General features: G+C 36.5%; 1 protein-coding gene across 16 annotated transcripts in view; it reads right to left on the reverse strand.

Moving 5' to 3' along the window:
- The window catches only part of SETD5 (SET domain containing 5), a 79,813-nt gene that overhangs the window by 41,003 nt on the left and 12,597 nt on the right, over positions 1-26,213 (reverse strand). For 8 of the 16 annotated variants that reach the window (XM_086697509.1, XM_086697519.1, XM_086697517.1 and 5 more), the window contains exons 2-3: positions 8,514-8,573; positions 4,790-4,977 (exon numbers count right to left, since the gene is read on the reverse strand). In XM_086697509.1, coding sequence (XP_086553635.1) covers positions 4,790-4,860 — 71 coding nt within the window. In that variant the 5' untranslated portion in view covers positions 4,861-4,977; positions 8,514-8,573. Of the gene's footprint in view, positions 1-165; positions 359-3,748; positions 3,974-4,128; positions 4,227-4,789; positions 4,978-8,513; positions 8,574-26,213 lie in introns of those variants that run through there. The other 8 variants (XM_086697522.1, XM_086697514.1, XM_086697511.1 and 5 more) reach the window with 5 other exon arrangements.

The following is a 26,213-nucleotide window of genomic DNA, read 5'->3' on the forward strand; positions in this document are numbered from 1 at the left end:
AAGAGAAGGAACTCAGTGAAACAATCTGATTAACATAACTAAGCCTATAAATAACAGGAGTGTTATTAAATGTGGATTTGTGTGTAACATGAAGCCAGTACAGGCAGATGTCTCAAGGCAGGCACCTGGAATACAAGGTGTCCCTAATGACAAACACAAACGTACCAGCTGAGCAGGGAGTTTCCCCTAGAGAAGCCACTCTGGGCTGGTTTAGACTCAGAACTATTCTTCTTAATTGGATCTCTTAATACTTCCATGAAACCTCACATGACATTTGCAGTGAGTGAGATGATGAAAGTGCCTTCTGCACTGCCCCAGGGACCAGGCCCTCTTCCATTCACTACCAAGACAGGATACCCTGAAGAAAGTACAGGTAAAAACAACGGCATCTTATATTTATCATACCTCTCATCTTGATGAACCCCCAAACACCTTTCAAATATTAGAGTAATAATTTCTCATCCACCAATGACATGCAAGCATATCAAGGACACAATTACTTAACAGCTGCATGGTAATACCACAGAACTTCAAAATAATCAGAACTGTACTCAGAAGTTATTGTCTACTGACAAACAGTAAGAGTAGTAGTGGCTACCATTCTGAATCACCCATTATTTTCTAGGTGCTTTGATGTACATTAATTCATTTACTCTGCAACTAGTAAACATGGTAAATAGCACCCCATTTTTACAGAAGTTGAGGTGGTGAGATTATGTGACTTCACCAAGGTCACACACTGACAGAGCCAGAATTTGAAACAATGTCTAACTCCAAATCCTGTACTCTTTCCACTATGTTTAACTGGTGTGGTAAACCAGGATAACATTCTATTTTTAAAAACTTAAGTAACCAGGCTTATTGAAAAACTTGGCTTAGAATCTTTTTGTACCCTCAATGAGTCGAAAGCAAAGTGCTCAAGTATAACTTATTAATATAAAATAATTATAAATGTGTTCAAATTTAGAAATTTAATGTAAGCCTTTACTTGATAATAAAAAGGCATAGGTAACAAAGGACAAAATACAAGTTTTGGTAAAAAAAGAACTTGTAACTCTGATTGTTACCTGGTTAGATTTTAGGGAATCTTGAGAAAGATAATTAAGGAATATGATCATATAACTTTGAACTCAATAATGGATTATCTGTCATTTAAGTTAACTAGAACAGAGATTCACAAATCAGAAACTCCAAGGACACGTAGTAACTCAGCCTTAGAGATCAAAGGGTCTTTTAAGGAATCAAATAATGCATAGTTTGCTTTAAGGAACATACATTTATCCTGCTTGGAAGTATACAATACACCGTACTTGGCAGGAATAAAGTGTGCGCAGTTCAATGTGGTGCAATGTCAGCTGAGAAGTGAGGGATAAAAGAAAATTCTGAGATATATCCAACTCACCCAGTTATATGCTCCAAAACTGTGAGAAGGGATCTTATTAATAACAGCAAAGGTAATTTCTAGGTGAAGAAGAACTTTAGACATAGGAAAGTATTCTGTTAGTGAAGTGCATGCATTTTATTCTTTAAGAGTGTCTGCAAGATGGGAACTGGGGTGGGGGGTACATCAAGAATGCAGGTCAGTATTCTTGAGAAAAGATGATCTGACATGGCTCACTGAGAGGCAATCAGCTCTGAGTATTAGGAAACAGGTGGGGTTTCCTAAATGAAACTGAAGGCAAACAAGCATTAATAAAATGAAGGTAGAATTTAGTTTCTATGATGGACAGTTAAGAGAAAGTAATAACTTTCTACAACATTGTTAATTCACTAGATAAACAAGTATTCCAAAGAACTGTACATATTTTGTAGAAGAGATTTTGTACCACTGAACACATGGGGTGAAACATGGCAGCCGTTTATTAGAAATGGAGTTTTTCTGGACAGGAAAAAGGAATGTGGCATGAAATAAAAGATGGCCATGGAGATGGAGCTATGTTGGTTGTATCTTACCCATCTCCCAACTGGGTAAATATGAACATATGCACTTCATGTGCAAGTCTAGGGAATAAAAATAAAATGTATATTGTGGAGGTTAAAAGGCCATCCCACTGGACAATACTTCCTAGTAAAGCACAGCATTTAATCTGTTGCTATGCGTGCAAAATATTAAAATTTAAGCTCATCTTTTGATGAGGAAACTACAATTTCCATAGTGGTTATTAATCAGTTACATGTTGACAGGTAACTATACGATTTCCTAGGATATTCCTTCATATATATATATATATATATATATATATATATATATATATACACACATACATATATACACACACACACACATATATATATATATATATCAGCTCTTATCTATGTTTTAAAATATGGAGTAAAAATCTGTAGTGTTAGGATTGCGTTTCCTTATTAGCCAACCATTTTATGCAAATGTATTACTGCCTTTCTTCCTCTATGTTTGAATTGCTATGAGAGTTGGGCACATACACAGAAGCCATGTTTACAACAGATACTGAGTCGACTGGGTTTTAAGTACAACGTGCCACCTGCTGCTATAATGCTACCTCTTGGAAAATGTCTGAAATCCATTTATGGCATAATTGTAAATTCAGAAAAATCCTTGCTTCTATTGTTACATCTAGAGGTTCTCCTACAAATACATGAAAAATGCATGATGTATACTGTTGTTATCAGATTTAAAATCCCATGAGGTAAGATCTACGTCTTTTACTTAGTGGAGTATGTTGCCTTTCATACCAAGTTTAATTTTAATCTTAGAGTGCCCAGAACAGTGAAATATGCAGGAAGAGTGGAACATGCATGGTGAAACATTAAGAAATATCATCTAAAATGTAACAGAATGGTACATAAGCAAATTGTTGACATTATCTTGTAGAAATACTAAATGAGTAACTGTGTAATAAGTCATGACAACAGTATCAGAAATCTGTCAAGAAATTACAATGAAAATGCTTCAGGAAATAGAAACCTTGCAGTCAAATTTTTAGGCCCTAAGTCTGCAATTACTTCTGGACTACCCAGCAGCATTTATGGGTGGTCATCTCTGTACTTTGGGAAAAACACCAGTTTTAAGAATAATTGCTTTAGGTCTTTTTCTACAAATCCCAAATTAATTTAATTTGGGGTTGATCACATTAATTTGATTTAATCTCTCTTGAAATTTCTCACCAATGTTAATGCTGTCTACCTGTGTGGTTTGTTAGTCAATCCATATAGGAGGTAGTAAATGACTTTACAAAAATTCATGAACACTATACAGTTATGGTTCCTAATGCAGCAAGATTTTTCAGTACTTAATTTGGGAAATAGTACTTGTAAACTTGGAAGTCTAGCTACTGGCATAACTGAATCTCTTTGCATGCAAAAAGATAAAAACAAAACGAAACAGGAAAAAAAGCCCTGGAGGGAACACAATTCCACCCTTCCCACCCCCCACCCTCCTCCACCTTCCTTTTTATATGGGAACAAGGCCAAAATTCTTCAGTTCTAGACTACCCCAGAATATAATATATTGCTTCTTAGGGTAGGTTCATGTTAAGTCTTCCTCTTTAAGGAAGACAATAAACAGTTAAGTAATCCTAGGTGGCTTTGTGAAGAAATGTACATGCTCTTTACTATATTCTCAGTTTTAAGGAAGAAAACCACTATTAATCAGGGATGCAGTTGAACCCAGAGCTCTGGTACAGTTGCTTTGCTTTGCTGAAGGGGGAAGAATCCCCAGGGACTATGAAAATGGCAAGAGAAACAGGGGAATTAGAGCAACACCCACCTCACTCAAGAAGTGGCTGTGGGATCAAGAGTCTGAACTGGACCTGAACATATTCAAAACACCAGGATTTTTCCAGCCCAGACCCTAATCCCTGGTACTGCCTGGAATAGACTTGGCTTCTGGGGGTGTGCTGCCCCCTAGGCCCCTTGGGTCTCTTTCGCTGGACTTTCACATCCTGGTGTAGTGCCACTTCGTCTTGAAAGGTAGGGGGCTTCCACTTCCTTTCTGTAAGCAAGGAAGATTGGGTACAAGGGAGGTAAAAGGACAAGAGGGGGAATCTGTGAGCAGGGGGAATCTTGGACAACTTAAAAGAGAAGGGATACAAAAAGCTAAAAATTTTTAAACTGAATAATATATAAAGTTTTATAATGAAGGCCTACCTTCATTGCCATTTGGTATTTAAATTCTTCAAGAATTGAGAGTCTATTTTAGGGATTGGGCTTTTCGACAAATTCTGAATTCCTAAAGCTGCTCTTAGCTGAAAAAAAAGTTTGGTACCACTGATTTTGAAGGTCCTCTTTCTAGGCAATGAATATTATATAAAAAAACAGATGACACTGCTTTCCACGTTTTCTACCCCAAATATCAGAAGTTCTAAGTAACCTGCCCATATAAGGTTTTAGCCCCTTTACTCTAGAACAGTGAGAAGTACATAGGAAGAGGCCTTCAAGGAAAATCAGTTGGAGAGAACTCCTTATCTCCATCAGAATAATCATTAATTCTACAGAAGCAGGCAGTGACACCTACTTTATTTCAATCTTCCCAACCCGTCAAAACCAATGAAAATGTAAGCACTACTTTGCAAATTTAATTCAATGATATTATTTACTAAGAAATCCACCCCCACCCCATTCTTTTCCTCCCCTTTCTAACTCTTTTTTTTTTTCCTCCAGCTTCTATGGGCGAAAAGGGAAAGGTCCAATGTCATTTACAGTGGGCTAGGCTTGGGTTTAGAAAATATTGCTTATTGTTAGATGCCCATAACAAAGTTAGCTCCACACAAATTGGTAATGCACCTACTACCTAGAAAGTAGCACTTACTCTGATCCAGCAGCCATATCTGAGTAGGATGTATCTGGTGTGGTGACTCCCAGAGGGATTGCAATGCTCATGACGTCCAATACAGCAAGAGAGTGGAAATCACGGGGTCCAATTAATGGAGACTGGCCACTCTGAGAGTGGGGGTGAGCTGCACAGCCTTAACCAACATGTTATGGACATGAGGAATCCTGCCAGAGAAAAAGAAAATATCTAGTAACCTGATAGTTCTTTAAGTGTATTCCAAATGCTACAGAATATTTTTCCATTTTTAAAATAAGTCTTTTAAGGGGCAAATATAAATAAAACAAGTACAGCAAAGGGTCTATACATTGTCCTATTTTATTGTGTACTACATTTATGTTCTACAAAATGAGGTAGCCAAAGTTATGCTAACTTTTCGTATCTTTATTATTATTTTTCTTTGCTTTTTAGCAAAAGGGAAAGTAATGGTCTGCCTTGCTTACTAGTATAAGTACATTTCCACCATTCTACAACTGCTCATCAAACAAAATTTTCTGGCAGCCTAACACCTATTACATAGTAAGTTCTAATGTAGGTAAATAGAAATATCAAAGTTTAACTAAATTCTTTAACAATTAAAGATCTTCATTTAGGGGTGCTTGGCCGGCTCAGCTGGTAGAGCATGCTACTCTTGATCTCAGGGTCATGAGTTCAAGTCCCATACTGGGTGTAGAGATTACTTAAAAAAAAGAAAGAAAGAAAAATTAAATATTTTTAAGATTTAAAATTAAAGCTCCCCCCCCCCCCCCGGGCCACAAATAAATGCAGTTTTACCAGCAGCCAACAATGTTATTTATTTCAGATTAAGTGTGATGATAAAAGAGATCTGTTTTTATTTGATTGGATACAGCTGTTCTTATTGCTTTCTTGTGTCACATTACATTCTTTTCCTTTTTTTTTTAAAGTTTATTTGAGAGAGAGAAAGTGCGCGCGCGCGAGCGGGGGAGGGGCAGAGAGAGAGGGAGAGAGGAGAGAATCTCAAGCAGGCTCTGCACTGTCAGCATGAAGTCCGCTGCAGGGCTCAAACTCATAAACCATGAGATCATGACCTGAGCAGAAACCAAGAACTGGACACTTAACTGAGCCACTCACGTGCCCCTCTTTTTCTTCTTTGAAACCATTTTATTTTAACTGTAATTTTGGGAGAAGATGCAACTACCTTAACTGTATTTGTTAGGCTTTCACTACTAGGTTTAAATAAAAACGGACGCCTGGGTGGCTCAGTCGATTAAACATCTGACTCTTGGCTTTGGCTCAAGTCATGATCTCACCACTCATGACTTCAAGCCCTACATTGGGCTCTGTGCTACCAGAGCCTCTTGGGATACTCTCCCTCTCTCTCTCTGTGCTTCCCCTGCTTGCTCACTCTCTCTCTCTCTCAAAATAAATAAATTAAAAAAAATAAAATAAAATGAAAAAAACAAAAACATACACCATAAAGAGTATAGTTTCACGATAAAGATGAGAAAATTTTCTATGGAAAAGGAGACAGGATACCTTGAGTTGCTGACCATAACCAGTGGAATTTGGGAACACAAAAGACTCACAAACTACTAAACTGTAAAACGTCAAAAGTACATTAAGACTGAGGTGCTCCTGGCTGGCTAGTTCAGTTGGTAGGGTACATGACTCTAGATTTCCCATTTTAAGTCTGAGCCCCATGCTGGGTGTAGAGATTACTTGAAAAATAAAATCTTTAAAAAAAAAAAAAAAGCACATTAAGAAATTTGGAGGTATGGTACAAAGGGGGTAAAAAGTGTACTCTGTTTGATTTCACATTAGTGGTTTTGTATTAAACCATTAAAGGAATGAAACAAGAAGCGTTTTATGTGGGAGGGAAGAAAGTCAGTGTGAATGTTAAAGGCCCAGGTTAATAAAGACTTTTGCAAAGAGACTACAAAAATATCTCATGACTGATCTACTGATTCATGGTAAGACAAATAAGAAGAAAAATCAAACATTTATATTAAAGAAAATTTAATGCAATGAAAAGTATATGATACTAACTCAATCCAGGGAAAAATGGCAAAATTTAAATGGTAGACCATCTGAGATACCTGAATCTTTTTTGATATATGAAGCAAATTAATATGGATAAGAAAACAAATTGTGAGCAGTGAATGAGGCCAAGATTTTTAAGAACACATTAAGATAATATTAATCTTTTGCGTTATTATTTTAGAATACTATAAACAGCTATATGCTAAGCAGTCCTCCCTGGCACCTACAATTTTAAAGAGCTGGATCTCATCAAGATCTAGGACTTTCCAAATCTGAGGGAAGGCCAGACACCGGTTCCTATACAAGTGAAGGGGACATATTGCTAGACTTGGGACTGAAATGAAAAAGGCAAATTTTCCTGTTGTTTCTTTTCAGTTTATAAAAGAGAAGTGACTAACCTAACTCCTTAGGCCTGTCGTACACATAAATGTTTCCTTTCCCTAACAGTATATCAAAACAGATTTAGGCAGTACCTCCTCCAAGCCTCTGGGAAATTGAAATAAAATCTACAAATAACAAAAGAGAGAATATTTATAACTTAATAAGCTCAAAATATAGTTAAATATTGGGGACTGTTGGTCACAACTCTTCCTCTAATTTCAGTGTCACTCTATAACTTGAACCAAAGAGAAAAACACAAACAAACAAAACCAAAAAGCCCAGAAGCTGCATGGCTTGATAATCAGAGCAGAATCTTATAATGATCATGCCTCCCCTAACCAATATAGGAATCTCAATCATGTGTTACAATTTCAGTAAAGGACAGAAAAAGTTATTCAATACCATTAAAAAGCCTTTGTCATAGCCATTACTATTGTATGCTCATAAAAAAAAAGTAGGCTGCTAGAAGAAAGACAACTTATAAAACTTAAGCTGACAGTTATCTTTGCAAGTCATTTTTAAAAGATATGCTAAAAGGAAACAATGGGAAAATTACTTGATAATATTTCCTTAATGAATGAGTAAATAATTAACATATTCCTTATTGAAATCTCAACCCAGTTAATTTGGATACTTGATAAATTTAAGAAATATTAACTAGTTAACTATGAACTTCTCTTTCATGAATTCCTCCATCTTCCTCTTGTCTACTTTTACATGACCCATCCTGATAAAGACAACCATTATATAGCATGTCCATCGTGTTCTAAATAATGCTTTAACAATATCAGCCTTCCTAATTCAAAACATGTTAACAAAACCAAATTGCTCATATAACCCTGACAGTCGTTCCTTCCCTAAATAATACTCTGCAAAATGTAGCTCTTAAAATAATAAAGTCATTTTAACAGATCATCTATATGCAATATTTTCTTATTTTAATTACTCTAGTTTTATAAGCCAAGACAACAGACTCTCAGTATAGTTTACAAAGCTTAGCAGTATAACAGTCATTAACCTATCACACGATTTGGAGAGGTGTCTTAGAGTGAAAAGTTAAATCTGTCTCTAGGTAGAACAATTTCAAGGTATCTTTTACCTGTTAATTTTTCTGTCTCTTCCTATAAACTCTATGAGGACAAGATTTTTGTGTTTTATCCTCTGTTGTAGTTTCAATGTTCTCAATGGTGCCTGGCACACAGAAAGTGTTCTGAGAATGTTTGCTGAATGAATTATAATCACAATGATCAACATATAATTGTAGCATTCATTACAATATAAAAATTAAAACAAATTTAAAGGATTTATTTGACTCAGTCACCTTTTTATAGACCTCCGAATATGAAGTCCCCCAAAATTATCTGCCAGTAACTCTGAAGACCTAGAAAAAGTTGGGACACAGATTAGTACAGAAAGAAGTAACATTGATAGACACAAAGAACAGAATTATATAGAATATTTTAACGGTAATTTTGTGTTTCATTTCTACACACTGGCTTGTTAACCATCCTATGTTTCATTTACTCTATATTTTTGTCCTTTAACCGATATATCCTATTTCCCTGTAAAGCCAGAACCTAAATAATGGAAAAGGAAATTATCTTTATTAAAGACTTAAGAAATGGAAAATATGATGTCATTCAGTAATCCTCTTTCCTTCAAATGAGAATTCTCTCCCATTTCCCAAGAGATTCTTTTTTCTCTTTCCTAGGAGATGCTTCTTCTGTACTGACCCCCTCCCAAAATCCAGGGGCTTTCTTTAATCAAATGTCAAATTTACTCTCTACTATCACCTATTAAAGTTCATATTACGCCCATCCCCTCCATCCCACCTATCCTCTTTCCTGCTATAAAAAAAGACTGACAAAAGGGAGTCAATTCTATGTGTGGTAAACTTCATAATGAAAACATGGGGAAAAATAGGGCCTTAAATAACTTTCTACCCTCCAACAAGCAAAGGACAATAGGTAATTTTAGGCAGCAGTCAAATTTAACATTAGCCAAAATAATGTTAATCTCTCTATGTATGTGTTAATATATACCTAAAATGTTAATGTAACTATGTATGTGAAAAGAGCTGTTTGTGGGATTCCAGTTACCAAGCAAGACAGGAAATATACTTTTGTATCAATATTTTATTTATAAAAAATTGGAAAATTAACTATTCTTTAAAAACAATTTTAAAAGAGCACACATAAAAGGTATGAAGGTAATAGTAAAAGAAAGAATAAAGAAGTGGACTCCTTTAGCAAAAACAAAGAAAGAATAAGAAACGACAGGAGGAAAAAGGGAACTAAATATATGAACATACAGTAGGGGGAAAATGAATGCACCAGTATTTCAATTTCATATCAGTTTGACTATTTCCAGAACAAGTCATCAGAATCCACAGGAACAGTAGTAAGTTCTTGGATTCAGAAGGAGAACCAACCACTCTCCCAGTACTAAGTACTTTTTTGAGAAGTCACCATTTACATACATACACAGTTTCTGGAGAAAATACTGTTAATTAGAAGATGCCAGAAATGTTTTATAATTACCCATCTTTTTAACTGGGTTCAGAAATGGTCAATAGTCTCTGTGTCATTCTGACAGTCTCTTCTCTATATGACTTGCTGAAAGCACAAGACCCGTGTGATCTATCTGGTCACTCTCAGAACAGACACACAAAAAGTGTTTTCAGAACAATTCCAACAGAGATTTCAGAAAAAGAAATTGCATCAGCCAGGTGAGCCGGAAGCAGCTGGGAGACAAGAGTCCAATAAACAGCCAATCCAATGAAAGAAATTCAAAACAAGTCTGCTTCAGTAATCCTGTGAAGAGGACTGGCAGGAAGAGGAGTGCCGCTTTAGAAAGAGAACAGGCCTCATATGCTTCAGACAGTCTTTGTACTGAGGCTGTGGACCTTGGCCATTCTCCCAGAAATGATGCAATCCTGATGAACAAGATCTGCTGCCAGAGAAACAATTGTTAACAGCCTATGCAGACAGCAACTCAGCCAAGGAGCAATCTCTGATCAACTCTCTTCACAAACCCCCAGAAGCCACATCTCTTCCTCAATTTTGGTCTCTGACAAAACATATAAGTGAATACACATTAAATATATACAAACAAGCCATCTTCCCAAAACGTCCCTTTTCTTTTAATTGTTTTGGTTTTCCAATCTCAATCATCCGTAACTAAAATTTAAATACATCACTGAAAGCATTTCTATTTTAATGAATATAATTCTCCAAGCATATTAACAACAAGGTTTTAAAGGCAAGCTGTTAACAAAACGGTTGAGATTTTCCTTACTCTCATTAGAAAACGTTTTGAAAAGTAGGAGTGGCTTCCCTATATATGAAAATCACTCGAATCTAGGGCCCAATTATGAGATTTCAAAGTAAGGACAAATATGCACACTCACTAATTCAGGGCCAGAAAAGTATATTTTACAGTTATTTTTCAAATTATGTGAGACCCAATATGTTAAAGATAGGTATGTATTACAGAAAAGGAGAACATCTCTTCTTGTTTAGGCTGGCATAAACAGGTTGAATGATATCACAATCTGCAATGCTTACTTTTCTCAAGGGCAACATTATTACTTCAGATCTTTTAAGAGGGTTAATGATTATTTTCATCCTATTAGCCACAACTTCCTATTTTGGAATTAAAATTATAAACATCCTCAATTTAAAAATCCTCCCTAGATTCCTTACCTCCTAGGTCTGGTTTCTTTCCAGAGTTTTAGCATTAAGTTGTACATAGAATACTTTCATAAAATTATTAGGATTTCTGCCCCTCATTTACTACGTAAAGGACCCTGCATATAAAAGCTCTCAGTTCTCTGAATTCCAACTAGCCATAAGCTACAATCAACCAAATTTCTTCCTTTTGAAAGCAGTCTCTTAAACTGGGATTCACTAAAACACAAGCATCTAAGATGTCTCCTGAAATCAATATATTTAGCCCAGTGTACTATTCTGTCTAGACTAACTCTAAAGCAATAAAAGAGCTACAGCAGTCCAAGAAGTGAATATACTTAACTCAGTTAAGAGAAAAACATTTTTTCAGAAAAATTTTAAATAAGGCCATTAATTAATGAAAATATTTTCAAAATAGCCATTAATTAAAACAAAACTGCCATTACTTAAGATTTAATTTCTGAACCTACTGATTACTCAAAATTTTCTTACACACTTAAGTTGAATTTATTCCTAAGTATTTCTACACTTGTTTCCTCTTTAGAACAACTTTACAAAATAGTAAAAAGGAGTGATGGGAAAAGAATATTGGAAGGTTTTTAATATGACTGTTACCCTCAATGTTTAAATCAGAGAGTACTTCAAAGTGCAATTAATACACAAATGCATTTTATCTACAGGACCAACTTGTCTGGGAACTAATGTGGCAGTTGCCACTTATATGTTTTATTTTCCATCGTCAACCCAAACAAGTAATCAAAGTAAAACATTGCCATTGTACTGTAACATATAAGCTTGTGACCTTGAGAAAAGAAAATGTTATGAAAAAGTACTATATTAAGATGTAGGAAATCTGAGTTCTAGCCTACAACTTAAATAATTTGGTGATCTCAGAAAAGTCACTTTTTATACACAATCTTTAAATTCCTCAAAGTAAAATCTCATTGGGTTTTTTTCTGCTCCAGGTATCTATGAATCCTGGCATTGGCTTAGGCAATTCATGCATGCAGGGTCTCAAAGTCTCAGTTTTCTCATCTGTACAAAAGAAAGAATAATACTTGTCCTGCTCACTCACAGGTACATATAGACTAGCATTTGTAGCAAATAAAGAGTTTAAATGGCTCTCTACAGCCTTTAAATAGATGTGAAGAGGAGCTGCTACTATAACCTGAATGTGGCTAACAATTATTTTCACTATTCTCCAAAGGGTGTGTATTTTAATTTTGCTAAAGTAACCTGAGAAAAGGATACGCCAGTAAATAAGAAAACAAACAAACAAACAAAAAACCGTGTAGCAGAGATAAGTGATAAACACAGAAAAATTATTGGAAAATAAGAGATGAACTCTAAGAGAAAGTGCTAAGAGATGTGGCAAAAAGTTCATATAACTGGGATGGTATAAACTGTAAATTAGGATTTGAAGCAACTTAATGCAGGCTAAGAATCTAGAAGAAGTTCAGGTCTGAAGATAAAGAAGAAAAGAAAAAAACTGGGGGTAAACAATGAAGACTAAAGGTATTTATGGGCGCCTGGATGGCTCAGTCAGTTAAGCGGCTGACCTTTGGCTCAGGTCATGATCTCAAGGTTCAGGAGTTTGAGCCCTGCATCGGGCTCTATGCTGACAGCTCAGAGCCTGGAACCTGCTTCAGATGCTGTGTCTCCCTCTCTCTTTGCCCCATGCCTGCTTGCACTGTCTCTCTCTCTCTCTCAAAAAAAACCAAACATCAAAAAAAAAAAAATGTTTTTAAAGAAACTTTAAGTAATTTAGAGTCAAGATAAAGTTTCTTTTTCTCTCACCTCTTCTCCTGCAGCATTTGTTTATCCCTTGGCTCCTTTGCCTAAATTCATACTCCCTTTAGGGGCTATTAGGCATGGCATAATAAACAGATGTCTATAAAAGCTCTAAGTTTACTTGAACAGGAGGTAATTAAAACCGAGTTTTTTAAAAATCCTATTTTAGTACACAAAAAGAATTTCTTTCCCCATGAAAAATTTCATTAATGGCAGTATTACAGAAGACAAGATATACTTAGTTGTTCCTGGAGGAAGGGGGAGTACTGTTAGGATAAGAGTACACCATAAATAATGAAACTAAATACTACGATCTTAAATTATTTTAGGTTAACACTGAAAAAAAAAAGAAGTATTTTATTTACACCTCATTTAACAATGATAAACTGATATTTACTGCAAAACTAACCAAAGATGCACAGTCTCTATCCTTAAGAAGAACCAAGAACACTTTAGGCTTCTAAGTATTAAATAAAGATGACACCCTCAAAGAACTTTCAAGAGCTCTTTAAAGAGAGATTGTCAAGACTTTCTGAAGGTTCTGTCCTACTGTGTTGGAAGCCTCAGAGCATGCTTTAGAGCCATGTACCACAAGAAAAGAACATCTCACTCCTCTACGTTTTGCCTCCTCTGTACAAACCCTTTTCATTTTCAAGCCCTGAAATGGGAACCATATTTCCTTACTCCAGACGAAGTGGGTTGTACACATTTATGAAGCATTAATATCTGTTATACTTTCAGTATTTGGGCAAAATTCCTACAGTTCATAAAAAATCTAGAAATTTAAAGTTTAGAATCTAATTTATTATTTTACAGGTGAAGAAACAGAGCTACAAAAATATTAACTTTGGGGGGGGGGCGGCCCTGGGTGGCTCAGTTGTTTTGAGTGTCCGACTCTTCATGTTGGCTTAGGTCATGATCTCACAGTTTGTGAGACAGCATGGAGTCTGCTTGGGATTCTCTCTCTCCTTCTCTACCCCTCCCCTGCTCACTTAAGCATGCAGTCTCTCTCTCTCAAAATAATAATAAAATTAACTTGTAAGAAGCCAGATACACAAAGTTGTGGCACTCAAAAGAAACAAAATTAAGATTTTAAAGCATGGCATCTATTTATTAAAGTAATTGTATATTTTTTTCAAAGTTTGTTTATTTGAGAGAGAGAGAGAGAGAGAGAGAGAGAGAGAGAGAGAGAGAGAGAGAGGGGGAGGGGCAGAGGGGGAGGGAGGGAGAGGGAGAGAGAATCTCTTCATTGCCAATGCAGGGCCTGACTCGGGGCTCCAACTCCACCTCAACGAACCCAACTCACGAACCGTGAGATTGTGACCTGAGCTGAAATCAAGAGTCGGATGCTTAACTGACTGAGCCACCCAGGCACCCCTAAAGTAACTACTGTTTACTTTAGATAGCAACATCTGAATTAAAACAAATTTTTAAAACTTAAGCATCAATTATTATTGGTGCTATGCTACACACACAAGTCCAGATTAAATTTCCTGGCTCTTTTGTGATTTATAGTATCTAGATTTGCCAGTTTTTTCTTCATTCATTCATTCATTCAACAAACATGAAGTGAGCAACTACTATCTATAAAAACTATGTTAAGTGCTATTTTAAGATGTTTCTCTTATCCAAAGTAGGAGAGGGTAGGCAATTTGCAAAACTCTTTAGGCTTGCCTATGTGCCAAGTATTGCATTTTCACAACCATGAAGGGGGAAAAAAATCCTGAAGTGTGCCTCTACAATTAATGAGTCATTCTGAAGAGAAAACAACACCTTCCCCTCAAAGAAAGCAACCCCAAACCACTCCACAGTTTACCAGTGACACAGAGGAATCTCTTATAGAAAGACTTTTATAAATCTCTTCAATTGTTTAGACAAGACTTATCACTGACTAGTCTCATGGAAAATTCTATTAACAATGAAGGACAACAGGCAGCAAGCACCCTCAAAACAGACAAACAGAACCTGACCATACATGTTTTGTGATTAACAGGCAGACCAGGTGGCTAAGTATATAGCAATAAAGGAATTTAAAGCTTAACAATTCTGATATGCAAACTAGAGTCCCCTCCCTAACCAACAGCTGTATCTTAATTCTTAACATATTACAAAGATAACAAATGCCTGTAAAAATACGCAAACATTACAGAAGCATAAAAAGTAGAAGTGAAATTCTCACATAATTCCACTTCCCAAAGATACTCCAAAAATAAAAGTGATAACTCTAGTGTTCTGTAATCTGCTTTGTTCATTTAGCAGGTTTTAGACGTCTTTCTATATACATTATGTACATATCTACTTCTTCCTCTTAAAAGCTGGCACAGTATTCTAGCCTATGGATCTACTATAATTTAAGTCAATCCTGTGAAGGTGCACGCTTAGAGTGTTGCTAATTTTCCATAATATAAACAATTTAACAGTCACGTACATATGCCTTTCTTTAACATACACATTTTCTTAGGATACTTTCCTAGATGTGGAACTACTAAAATGTCATGAAGCATGTATCAGAGATGTCAAACCACCATCCAAAGTCAAAACCATTTTACACAGTCCCACATAGTGTGAAGGCTGGTCAATTTTCTCATAAGGTTTTAAATAATTTCAATTCTAACTCTGCTCATAAAGTGAGTTTTCTCTTTCAAAGACTCTACATTAGAGAAGGCTCTATAGTCTAGAAGAAAACTCTAAATTGAAAGTTAACTGCAATTCTCAACAATTCTAATGCCCTTTTAAGACTACTGATTGGAGTGCTATTGTCCTGTGAAATTCTTATATACTAAGTAAGAGCTCTCAGTTGCTTTTTCACTAAACTTGGGCGGGAATCTTCAAAGTAAAATATAGATAAAGTATTATTTCAGAACCAAAGTATTTTCTTATGGTTGTCCCATGAGATAACTTTTAACTTGCACCAAGATCTCAATTTCTTTTTCCAATAATAAAATAAATTATGCTAGCCACCTATACCCTGGCTGGCATGGCACTTGCAGGGTTCTGATGGAAAAAATTCACGTAATTTGGAAGATTTGAGCTCTCTGGTTTCAAACAACTTATCAAAACTATTCTAGGGGTGCTTGGCTAGCTCTGTGGTAGGAGCATGTGACTCTTGATCTCAGTGTCGTGATTTCAAGTCCCAGGTTGGGTGTAGAGATTAGTTAAATAAACACACACACACACACACACACAAATGCCAAAAAACTCTGTTCTGGCAGCTTTGTCTAATAGTATAAAATGGGATGTCCTTCATTTTAAATTCCATTTGGAAAGAGAAAAAACTTTAAAACTTAAGAGGCTTGTTGATACTGATTTACTCAAAGAGCCAAAATACTGACTACATTTTTACCACGCCTCCAAATTCAAGACACCCAAATGGTCCTTTAAGCCCTAGACAGATGAGGGGAAAAACCGAAAAACAAAAACAAAACAAAAAACAAAAAAACAACCCTCTCTCCTTTTTGCTGCATTGGCATTAGCACCTGAGGGCCTAAATGCAGAGCTATTCCTTCTCCTTTGAAATGTTTCATACGCTATATTTTACCCATCCATTCACCAACATTAATCACCTCTTTACAATTTTAAGGCTGCGTTATAGCAATGAACTGATCTCACTACCTCTGGGCTCTCAGCCCTCCAATTTACTCTTCATTCTTTCCTTACTTTAACCCTTCTAGAGCATAACTTTGATCATTATCATTCCACTATTAGAAATCTATAATGGTTCCCTATTACCTATTGGGTTAGTTCAAACTCCTTTGCCTGAATGGAACAAGACCTCCTTTGTTAATACCTATTAATCTGTTCTTCAAAATTTTGTTCAGACTACTTACTTATCCTGATGTTATTTTTTGCATCTTTTTAAATGGCTCTTTAAAAAAAAGAAAAGTTTATTTATTTTGAGAGGGAGCCAAGAGAGCATGAGCACGGGAGGGGCAGAGACAGAGGAAGAGAGAATCCCAAGCAGGCTCTGCGCTGGAACACCGGAACCTCAAACTCACAAATCGTGAGGTTAACTAACTGAGCCACTCAGGTGCCCGTATTTTTAACATCTTTGAAAAAGATCTTATTATGAAAAATTCCAAACAAATGCAAAAGCAAAGCAAACTCTGTAATGAATTCATAAACCTTACCCAGTTTTAAACAATCAACTTATGGCTAACCTTACTTTATCTGTAACCCCTTCCACAGAATTATTTTACAGCAAATCCCAGAAATAGTTTTACACATCACATCTGCTGAGTGAAGCTATCCCTTGTTTATCATAAAAATGGGTAAGAGGGTCTGCCTATAATGGTAGGTGGTTGTGATAGAGAACGGTATCATTTTTTGGCAAAAGTTAAGATGGATAAACAGCTTAATATAATTCATCGGTTGACAGATTTGCTGAGTAATGTTTAGGTTTTGCAATTATATACTTACGGCTATAAAAAGTCTTAATAACTTTTTCTAAAGAAAAAACATTATAAGCAATTATTTTTTTTTGACCGGAGTTTGATAAAATTTCTCGTATTCTTAGGAATGCAAATCTTTCCTTATAGCAAAGCTAACTACAAGTATACACAGCTGTTAACACAGCATTTCTAAATATGCTATATGCCAGTGAAGAAAAGTGGATAAAACACAAACACCCCAAAAGTAGGTAAAGTGTGATATTCCATAAACTTGTGCATTAGAGATAAGAAATGATTACATCATACAAGCAATAGCTCATATGTGAGGTAGTGACCAAGGTGTTCTTAATTTTTTAGCAAGCAGTTTCTTTTTTTTTTAATTTTTTTTTTCAACGTTTATTTATTTTTGGGACAGAGAGAGACAGAGCATGAACGGGGAGGGGCAGAGAGAGAGGGAGACACAGAATCGGAAACAGGCTCCAGTCTCTGAGCCATCAGCCCAGAGCCTGACGCGGGGCTCGAACTCACGGACCGCGAGATCGTGACCTGGCTGAAGTCGGACGCTTAACCGACTGCGCCACCCAGGCGCCCCGCAAGCAGTTTCTTAGAGTACCAGGAGAGTCTTAGTGATGACAAACTTAGAATACTCAACTGGGGAGCACTCTCCAGTCAAAAAAAGAATTCAGTAATAATGGTGTCGCAGAATAAAAGCATTTGGGATGTGTATGAATGATTCCTATTTTAACCACAAATCATATCTAAAGGTCCCTGTGGTGGAAAGTAAGTTCAAATCACTGTCAATGCAAATATATACCACTACACATTTTATCACCAAACTACTCACCATAAGCTATATATCAATAGCAATAAAATTAAATAATTTAAAAAGTTGACAGGGTGCCTAGGTGGCTTCAGTCTGTTGAGTGTTCGACCTCAGCTCAGGTCATAATCTCACTGTTGGTGGGCTGGAGTTCGGGGTCGGGCTCTGTGCTGACAGCTCGGAGCCTGGAGCCTGCTTCGGATTCTGTGTCTCTCTCTCTCTGTCCCTCCCCTGCTTGCACTCTCTCTCTCTCTCTCTCTCCCTCAAAAATAAACACTAAAAAACTTTTTTAAATAAATAAGTAAAAAGTGACAGTGATGGAAGATAATGATCAACTCAAAGGAACAGTGATATACATTGTTTTGCCTAAGCCAAAAACAAGCCTCCATTTACTCATACAGCAGGTCCCTGAGTAAAATGAAATCTTTGAAATGATGAATACATTGTTGCCCTAGAAGCCCAAGAGAAGGAACATCTCTGGACCAAATAGCCAGTGGTGTGTTATTAGACAAAGGAACTTAAAAAATTCCCATCATGCAAAACAAAAATATTTAACTTATGGATTGTAAACATTTTCTCTAGACATCTTAATATGAAAAATGATTTTAAAACCTTGACACAAATGCTCATCTTTGATCCAATTTCAGTAAACATTTCAGCTGTATTTAGGCCAAAATTCTCATTTGTTAATTAATTCTTATAATAAATTAGCCCCAGGACACGGACAAAATAGCACTTTTTAGTTAATGAATACAACTGGCACAGTAAGCAGCTCCAAATTCTTATGCAAAATATAATCACAATATACCATGCTAAGTTTTACCAGTCATTTTATTGTCTCCTTTAATCACCTCTGTTGGTTTTCCTGTCATATCATAATTTGACCCTAAGCAAAGCCCTGAATTCTAGCACTGAGTAAGTACAGTAAAACAACAAAGTATCTTAGGTTCACAAGCTATTTTCCCTTTTGGTTAAAACATCTATTTATAAACTTATTTTTTCCCCCACGTAAAATATTTCTAAATGCTGAACATTACTGGTTTTGAATGCTGCCTTTCCTTTTCAGTACTTGGTGACCAATATAAAGACTAAGATTAAAAAAAAAAAAAAATTTAGTACCCAGATTTGACAAATCTCTTGTAGACAACCAATGATAACTTTATATGAGTGGTTCCCAATCTTTTTGGGCAAAATAGTATTTTGAAAGTATAAAGATTTAGGGTGGATGGGAGAACAGGTGAAGGGGTTAGAAGAGTAAAACTTCCAGTTTAGGGGCGTCTGTGTGGCTTAGTTGGTTGAGCATCCAACTCTTGATTTCGGGTCAGGTCATGATCTCACAGTTCCTGAGAGCGAGCCCTGCATCAGGCTGTCTGCAGACAGCAAGGAGTCTGCTTGGGATTTTCTCTCTCCCTCTCTCTGTCCCTCCCCACTCGTGTGTGTGTGTGTGTGCGCGCGCGCGTGCACGTGCTCCATCTCACTCTCTAAATAAACTTAAAAAAAAAAACCTTCCAGTTTACAATATAAGTAGGTCATGGGTGTGTAATGTAAAGCACTGGTGGAGACAGAAGGCTCCTTAAATAAGATAGGTAATACAGTATAATGAAAAGATCCTAGAATCATAAGGACTCAATTCAACCTGTTACTAGTTGTGTGACCACTCTGATTCAATTTGTTCATTTGTAAACCATTCCACTGCACTATTGTGAGAATTAAGTGAGACAGCATTCAGAAGAGAATCTAGCAAGATACCTGGCAATGTGCCAACTACCCACTTTTGGTATGTAGGGTTAAACTATTAGGGGCGCCTGGGTGGCGCAGTCGGTTGAGCGTCCGACTTCAGCCAGGTCACGATCTCGCGGTCCGTGAGTTCGAGCCCCGCGTCGGGCTCTGGGCTGATGGCTCAGAGCCTGGAGCCTGTTTCCGATTCTGTGTCTCCCTCTCTCTCTGCCCCTCCCCCGTTCATGCTCTGTCTCTCTCTGTCCCAAAAAATAAATAAATGTTGAAAAAAAAAAAACTATTAAAGAAGTAAACTGGAACCATTTTCTGGCTTTCAAGTTAATAGTATAAAGTGACAGAGAGGAAGCAACAGTTTGAATCTTACTAGTAACTTGCCAAGTCCTCTAACACTATGATTTTCTAACAGTCAACTGAGTAAACTGCACCCTTAGTCAAAATACCCTATCAATTTTCTTAGAGAAATCTTTACTGTTTGACTTCAGTCTGATACACACAGGTTATCTTTTCAGAAATTCAAATATCTCATAAAATGAAATCTGTTGTATACAGAATATACTGTTAATTTACCCAAATGTTTCCTCAGTCATCCTGTCAGGAATGATTTCCAGAATCTATAGATTCCTTTAAAACACTAAAATCTCTTTTTTAGTACAAAGTCATTATATATCTATGTAGCTATTCCATTTTTCTGTTGACTGAAAATATCATATGACAGTCATAAGAGAAATTGGGCTCAGAGGACTAGTAATAAATACTACTGGGGAGACATAAACAACTGAGTGTGTTTACTATGTTGGCTTTACCAAGACCCGCAACCCCCAAGTCTGTACTTTTATTTAAAAAAATTTTTTTTAAATGTTTATTTATTTTTGAGAGAGAGAGAGAGAGAGAGACAAAGTGCAAGCAGGGAAGGGGCAGAGAGAGAGAGAGAGAGAGAGAGAGAGACCGACCCAGAATTTGAAGCAGGCTCCAAGCTGAGCTGTTAGCACAGAGCCCGACGCGGGGCTCAAACTCACAGTGAGATCATGACCTGGGCTGAAGTCAGATGCTTAAGCGACTGAGCTACCCAGGCGCCTCTGTACTTTTAAACTTTAAAAGATTTTATCGCAAAAAAATTTCAAACAAGTATAAAAGTAAAGCTTTATAAATAACATCATTTACTCATCATTATTTCAACAATTACCAACTCTTTCTTAGTCAATCTTGTTTCATCTATTACCCCTCCTCCACTCTAAAACAAACACCAGCAACGTATCATTTCATCCATATTGCAGCATGTACCTCTAAAAAGTAGATTCTTTTAAAAAAGAAAACATGCATCTTACTTAGTTCCTGTTTTGTTCTGGGGGGAAGGGAGAAAAATAACTTTAGCCCACCATTTTGTCCTTTCCTAGAACCTCCATTCCTGTGTCTTAAAATATTATCAGCCGATCTGAATTCATTTTGGCATTCCTCAATCTCAAACTAATCCTGACTAAAAAAAAAAAACCAACAAAAAGCCCTTTCAAAACATTTAACAAAAAGGAACACTTTCAAACTCATTTTGCAAGGCTACCATTGCCCTGATAACCAAAGTCAGACAAGAACACCACAAGCCAATAGCCCTGAGGAACATTTTATTTTTATTTGAGAGAGAGAGAAAAAGAGGGTGAGAGGGAAAGAGCAGGTGTGTGAGAGGGGGAGAGGGGAAGAAGGAGAGAAAGAATCTTCAGCCAGCTCCTCACTCATCATGGAACCTGACGCAGGGTTGGTTCAATCCCACGATCCTGCGATCATGACTCATGCCAAAATCAAGAGTCGGATGCTCAATCAACTAAGCCACCGACGAGCCCCAGCCCTGATGAACACTGATGAAAAATCCTCAAGAGAATATTCACAAACTGAATTCAACACTAAATTAAAAGGATTATACACCACGATCAAGTAAGATTTATTTCTGGGATAGAAGGATGGTTCAACTATCCAAATCAATAAATGAGATACACCACACTAACAAAATGAAGAACAAAAATAGTATGATCATTTCTATAGATGCACTTGACAAAATTCAATATCCTTTCATGATAAGAAGAACTGTCAACAAATTAGGTACAGGTGAAACACACCTCAACATAAAGCCATATATGACAAATCTTAGCTAACATCATATTCAGTGGTGAAAAGCTTTTCCTTTAAGATCAGGAACAAGACAAAAATGTCCATTCTTATCACTTCTATTCAAAATAACACTGGAAGTCCTAACCAGGGCAACTAGACAAGAAAAAGAAATAAAGGGCATCCAAATCAGAAAAGAAGGAAAATTGTCTGTTTGCAGATGACATGGTATCCTATCTAGAAAACCCTAATTATTCCACCAAAAAGCTGTTAGATAAACAAATTAGATAAAGTTGCAGGATACAAAATCAATACACAAAATAGTTATTTTACATACTAACAACTACAGGAGAGAGAAATTAGGCAAACAATCCCAATTACAACAGCATCAAAGAGAATTAAGTACTTAGCAATAAATTTAACCAGAGAAGTAAAAGATCTGTATAACGAAAACTGTTAACACATTGATAAATGAAATGAAAACACAATTGAATGGAAAGGTAGTCCATGTTCATGGATTGGAAGAATTAATACTTTTAAAATGTCCATACAATCCAAAGTGACTTACAGATTCATGTAATCCCTTCAACGTTCCAACGGCATTTTTCACAGAAGTAGAAAAAAAATCCCAAAATTCCTTTTATAGAACCACAAAAGATCGAGTAGTTTGGCAATCTTGAGAAAGAACAACAAAGATGGAAGCATCACAATTCCTGATTTCAGACTAAAAAGCTGTGGTTATGAAAAAGTATGGTATTGGCATAAAAGCAGACACACAGACCAATGGAACAGACTAGAAAGCCCAGGAATTAAGTGTGTGTGTGTGTACATTCAATAAATTTTCAACGAAGGCACCAAGAATATACAATGGGGAAATGACAGGCTCTTTCATAAATAATGCAGGGAAAAGTGAAAATCCATTTACAAAAGAATGAAACTAGGGGCACCTGGGTGGCTCAGTTGGTTAAGTTTCAGACTCTTGGTTTCTGCTCAGGTCATGATCTCATGGTTTGTGAGATGGAGCCCCACGTCGGACTCTGCACTGACAGAGGGAGTTTCTCTTGGCCTCTCTCTCTACCTCTCCCCTGGCTTGCTCTCTCTCAAAATAAACAGTAAAAAAGGAAAAAAAAAAAAAAAGGATAAAACAAGACTCCTATCCCTATACCGTACACAGAAATCAACTCAAAATGGATTAAAGACTTGAATGTAAGACCTGAAACTGTACAACTCCTAGAAGAAAACTCCTTGTCATTGATCTTGTTAGTGATTTTGGGATGTGGCACAGAAAACAAAAGCAACAAAATAAAAAAATAAACAAGCAGGATATCAAACTAAAACCTTCTGCACAGCAAAGGTAACCATCACAAAATGAGAAGGCAACCTATGGAACGGGAGAAAATATTTGCAAACCACGTATCTGATAAGGGGGTTGATGTGAAAAATATGTAAGAGGGGCACCTGGGTGGCTCACTCAGTTAAGTGTCTGACTTCATTCAGGTCATGATCTCACGGTTTGTGAGTCTGAGCCCTACATCAGGCTCTCTGCTATCAGCACAGAAACCGCTTTGGATACTGTCTCCCTCTCTCTCTGCCCTTCCCCCGGTTGCATATGTGCACACTCTCTCTTTCTCAAAAACAAACATGTGAGACATATACGTGTGTGTGTGCATGTATATGAAACTGATACAACTCAACAGTGCGCACACACACACACATAACCAATCAACTAAACTCAACTGAAAAATGGGCAAAGCACCCGAAGAGACATTATCCCAAATAAGACCTAAAAAGAGCCAACAGGTCCTTGAATAGGGAGGTGTTCAACATCACTTATCATCAGCGAAATGCAAATCAAAACCACAATGAGAGATCACCTCACACCTGTTAGGGTGGCTATTCTCAAATAACAAGAGAACAAATGCTAGTGAGGATGTAGGGGAAAAAAAAAAAAAAAAGAACCCTGTACATTGTTGGTGGGAATGTAAACTGGTACAGTCATTATGGAAAACAGTATGGAGGTTCCTCAAGAAATTAAAAATAGAACTACCATATGACCCAGCAATCAAACTTCTGGGTATACAGCCAAAGAAAACAAAATCGCTTTGAAAAGTTATCTGTACTCCCATGTTTGTAGCAGCATTATTCACAACAGCCAATGTACAGAAACAATCTAAGTGCCAAAGGATGAATGGATTAAAAGATGTGCTATTTACATACAGTGGAATATTACTCAGCCATAAAAAAGAAGGGAATCCTGCCATTTGTGACATGAAAAAAACTGGATGGCATTATGCTATGTGAAATAAGCCAGACAGAGATAAATACTACATGGCATCACTTATATGTGGAGTTATTAAAAAAAAAATTTTTTTTGAACTCACTGAACAGAATAGAATGGTGGCTATCAGGGGCTGGGGTGTAGGAGAAACAGCAAGGTTGGTAAAAGGATACAAACCTTTAATTATAAAGATTAATAAAGTCTGAGGATCTGATTTATATATAATACAGTGACTAGAGTTGATAATACTGTATTGCAGATTTGAAATTGGTTAAGAGATTAGAACTTAAAAGTTTCTCACCACCACCTCAAAAAAGTTAGTTGTCTTAACAATTGTTGGAATCCTTTCACAATGTATATCAAATCATCATGTTAGATACAATGTACTATAATTTTGTCAACTATACCTGAATAAAGATTTAAAAAGGAGGCACCTGGGTGGCTCAGTCAGTTAAGCATCCAACTCTTGATTTTCGCCCAGGGCATTATCTCAGCATTTATGAAACTGAGTCCTGCTCGGGATTCTCTCTCCCTCTCTCTGTGCCCCTCTCCTCTGCTCATGCAGGCACATGCATGCTCTTCTCTCTCAAAATAAATAAACTTAAAATAAACAAAAATAAAGAGTAGATGACATCCTTTCTAAGATAATTTATTTTCAGGTCTAAGAGTGAACCATTCAAGGAATGTTAACTGATGAGCTTTCTACTACAAGAAGCACCAGTGTCCCAAGTGGTAGTCAGGTTTAAGTACTTGAAATCATTGAAGACAAATGGAAAATAATCTAACACTTCAAGAGAGATCACTTTTACTAGAGAAAGGTTGAATTGTATATATTAAGGCAAGAAATTCTGGCTCCTAGAAGAGCAGAAAAGTCTATGATTTTCTTCCATGAATTAAAAAAATAATTATTAGTTACTGGAAAATCTAGAAGCAGGTAATTTTTTTTAAGCGTTTATTTATTTTTGAGAGAGCATGAGCAGGGAAGGTGCACAGAGAGAGGGGAACAGAGCATTCGAAGTGGGCTCCACACTGACAGCAGCGAGCCTGATGTGGGGCTTGAACTCACAAACACGATAACATGACCTGAGCCAATGTCGGACGCTCACCCGACTGAGCCACCCAGGCGCCCCTAAAGGCAGATAATTTTAGTAAATTAACTTAAATGCTTTTTGTGTTACTAAAGAAATACTATGACAAAATCACCTTAAGTATTCAAGATGACTCTGTCAAGTCTTACATATAGGGACAGGGAGAACAGGAATAGAAAAGACTATAAGGTAGATTTCCCCGACTACAGGCAGATTTTTACATTTCATTTAGTACTGCTATTTTATATATTACAAAACAAAAAGTAATCCCTGAAAAATCTGAATTGAATTGAAACAAATTAACTTCACTGTGTACCAAGTTGGTAGCATAACCACATAGAGAAGAGTTAATTCAAGAGACTATAAAACACTGTAATTTGACTATACACCCTTAGAGGATATAACCTAAGAGCACAAACTCACTTTCCAGTGATCATATTTTTCTGACATTCTAAAACTGTTGTGTGTGCAATGTGGGACAAAGCAAACAGTAATTGCACTAGTGTTAGTGGAAACTGGAATTTGGAGAATGAGGAAAAGATTAGGTTTACACAAAAAATTACATACTACTGAATTAAAAAAAAAGTTATCAAATATGAACAAGTGATATTTTTAAAAGAAACAAACAAAAAAAAAAAAAGGAAAGAAAAGAAACCAGTTTTTAGTTCTGTCCATTGAAAAAGTCCTAGGAACAAGGACCAACCCAAGAGCCATGAACACTCCTAGCACCCAGACTGTGTTCTCTAAGTACCATTTCCTACTGAAAGAAAACTGTGTGTTGTAGAAATTGGTAATTTCAAGTTTGGGGCAGGAAATGTACAAAATGATCTTGGAACATCTTGTCATACTAGAAAGCACGAAAAAAAAAAGCCAGGAAACAAGTGATGATGAGTAAAAAGGGCACAGAAGCCAACAGCCAAATGTGGGACAATTTGAATGTTAAAAATAACAACTGCAAGGGACTGAAACACATCAAACATATTTAAAATCATAAATATGCAACAATAACATTTCACTAATCACCTATGGAGCCTGCTAGGTTACCAACCCATTACATTTTGAAAACTGGTAAGGGAGAAAAAAAAAAACAAACAAACACAGATCTTGCCTTTCCCATTCAAACTGTACCTTAGGTA

The sequence above is a fragment of the Puma concolor genome, chromosome A2 (assembly GCF_028749965.1).
Source record: "Puma concolor isolate L17-30 chromosome A2, mPumCon1.1.hap2, whole genome shotgun sequence".
NCBI classification, from domain to species: domain Eukaryota; kingdom Metazoa; phylum Chordata; class Mammalia; order Carnivora; family Felidae; genus Puma; species Puma concolor.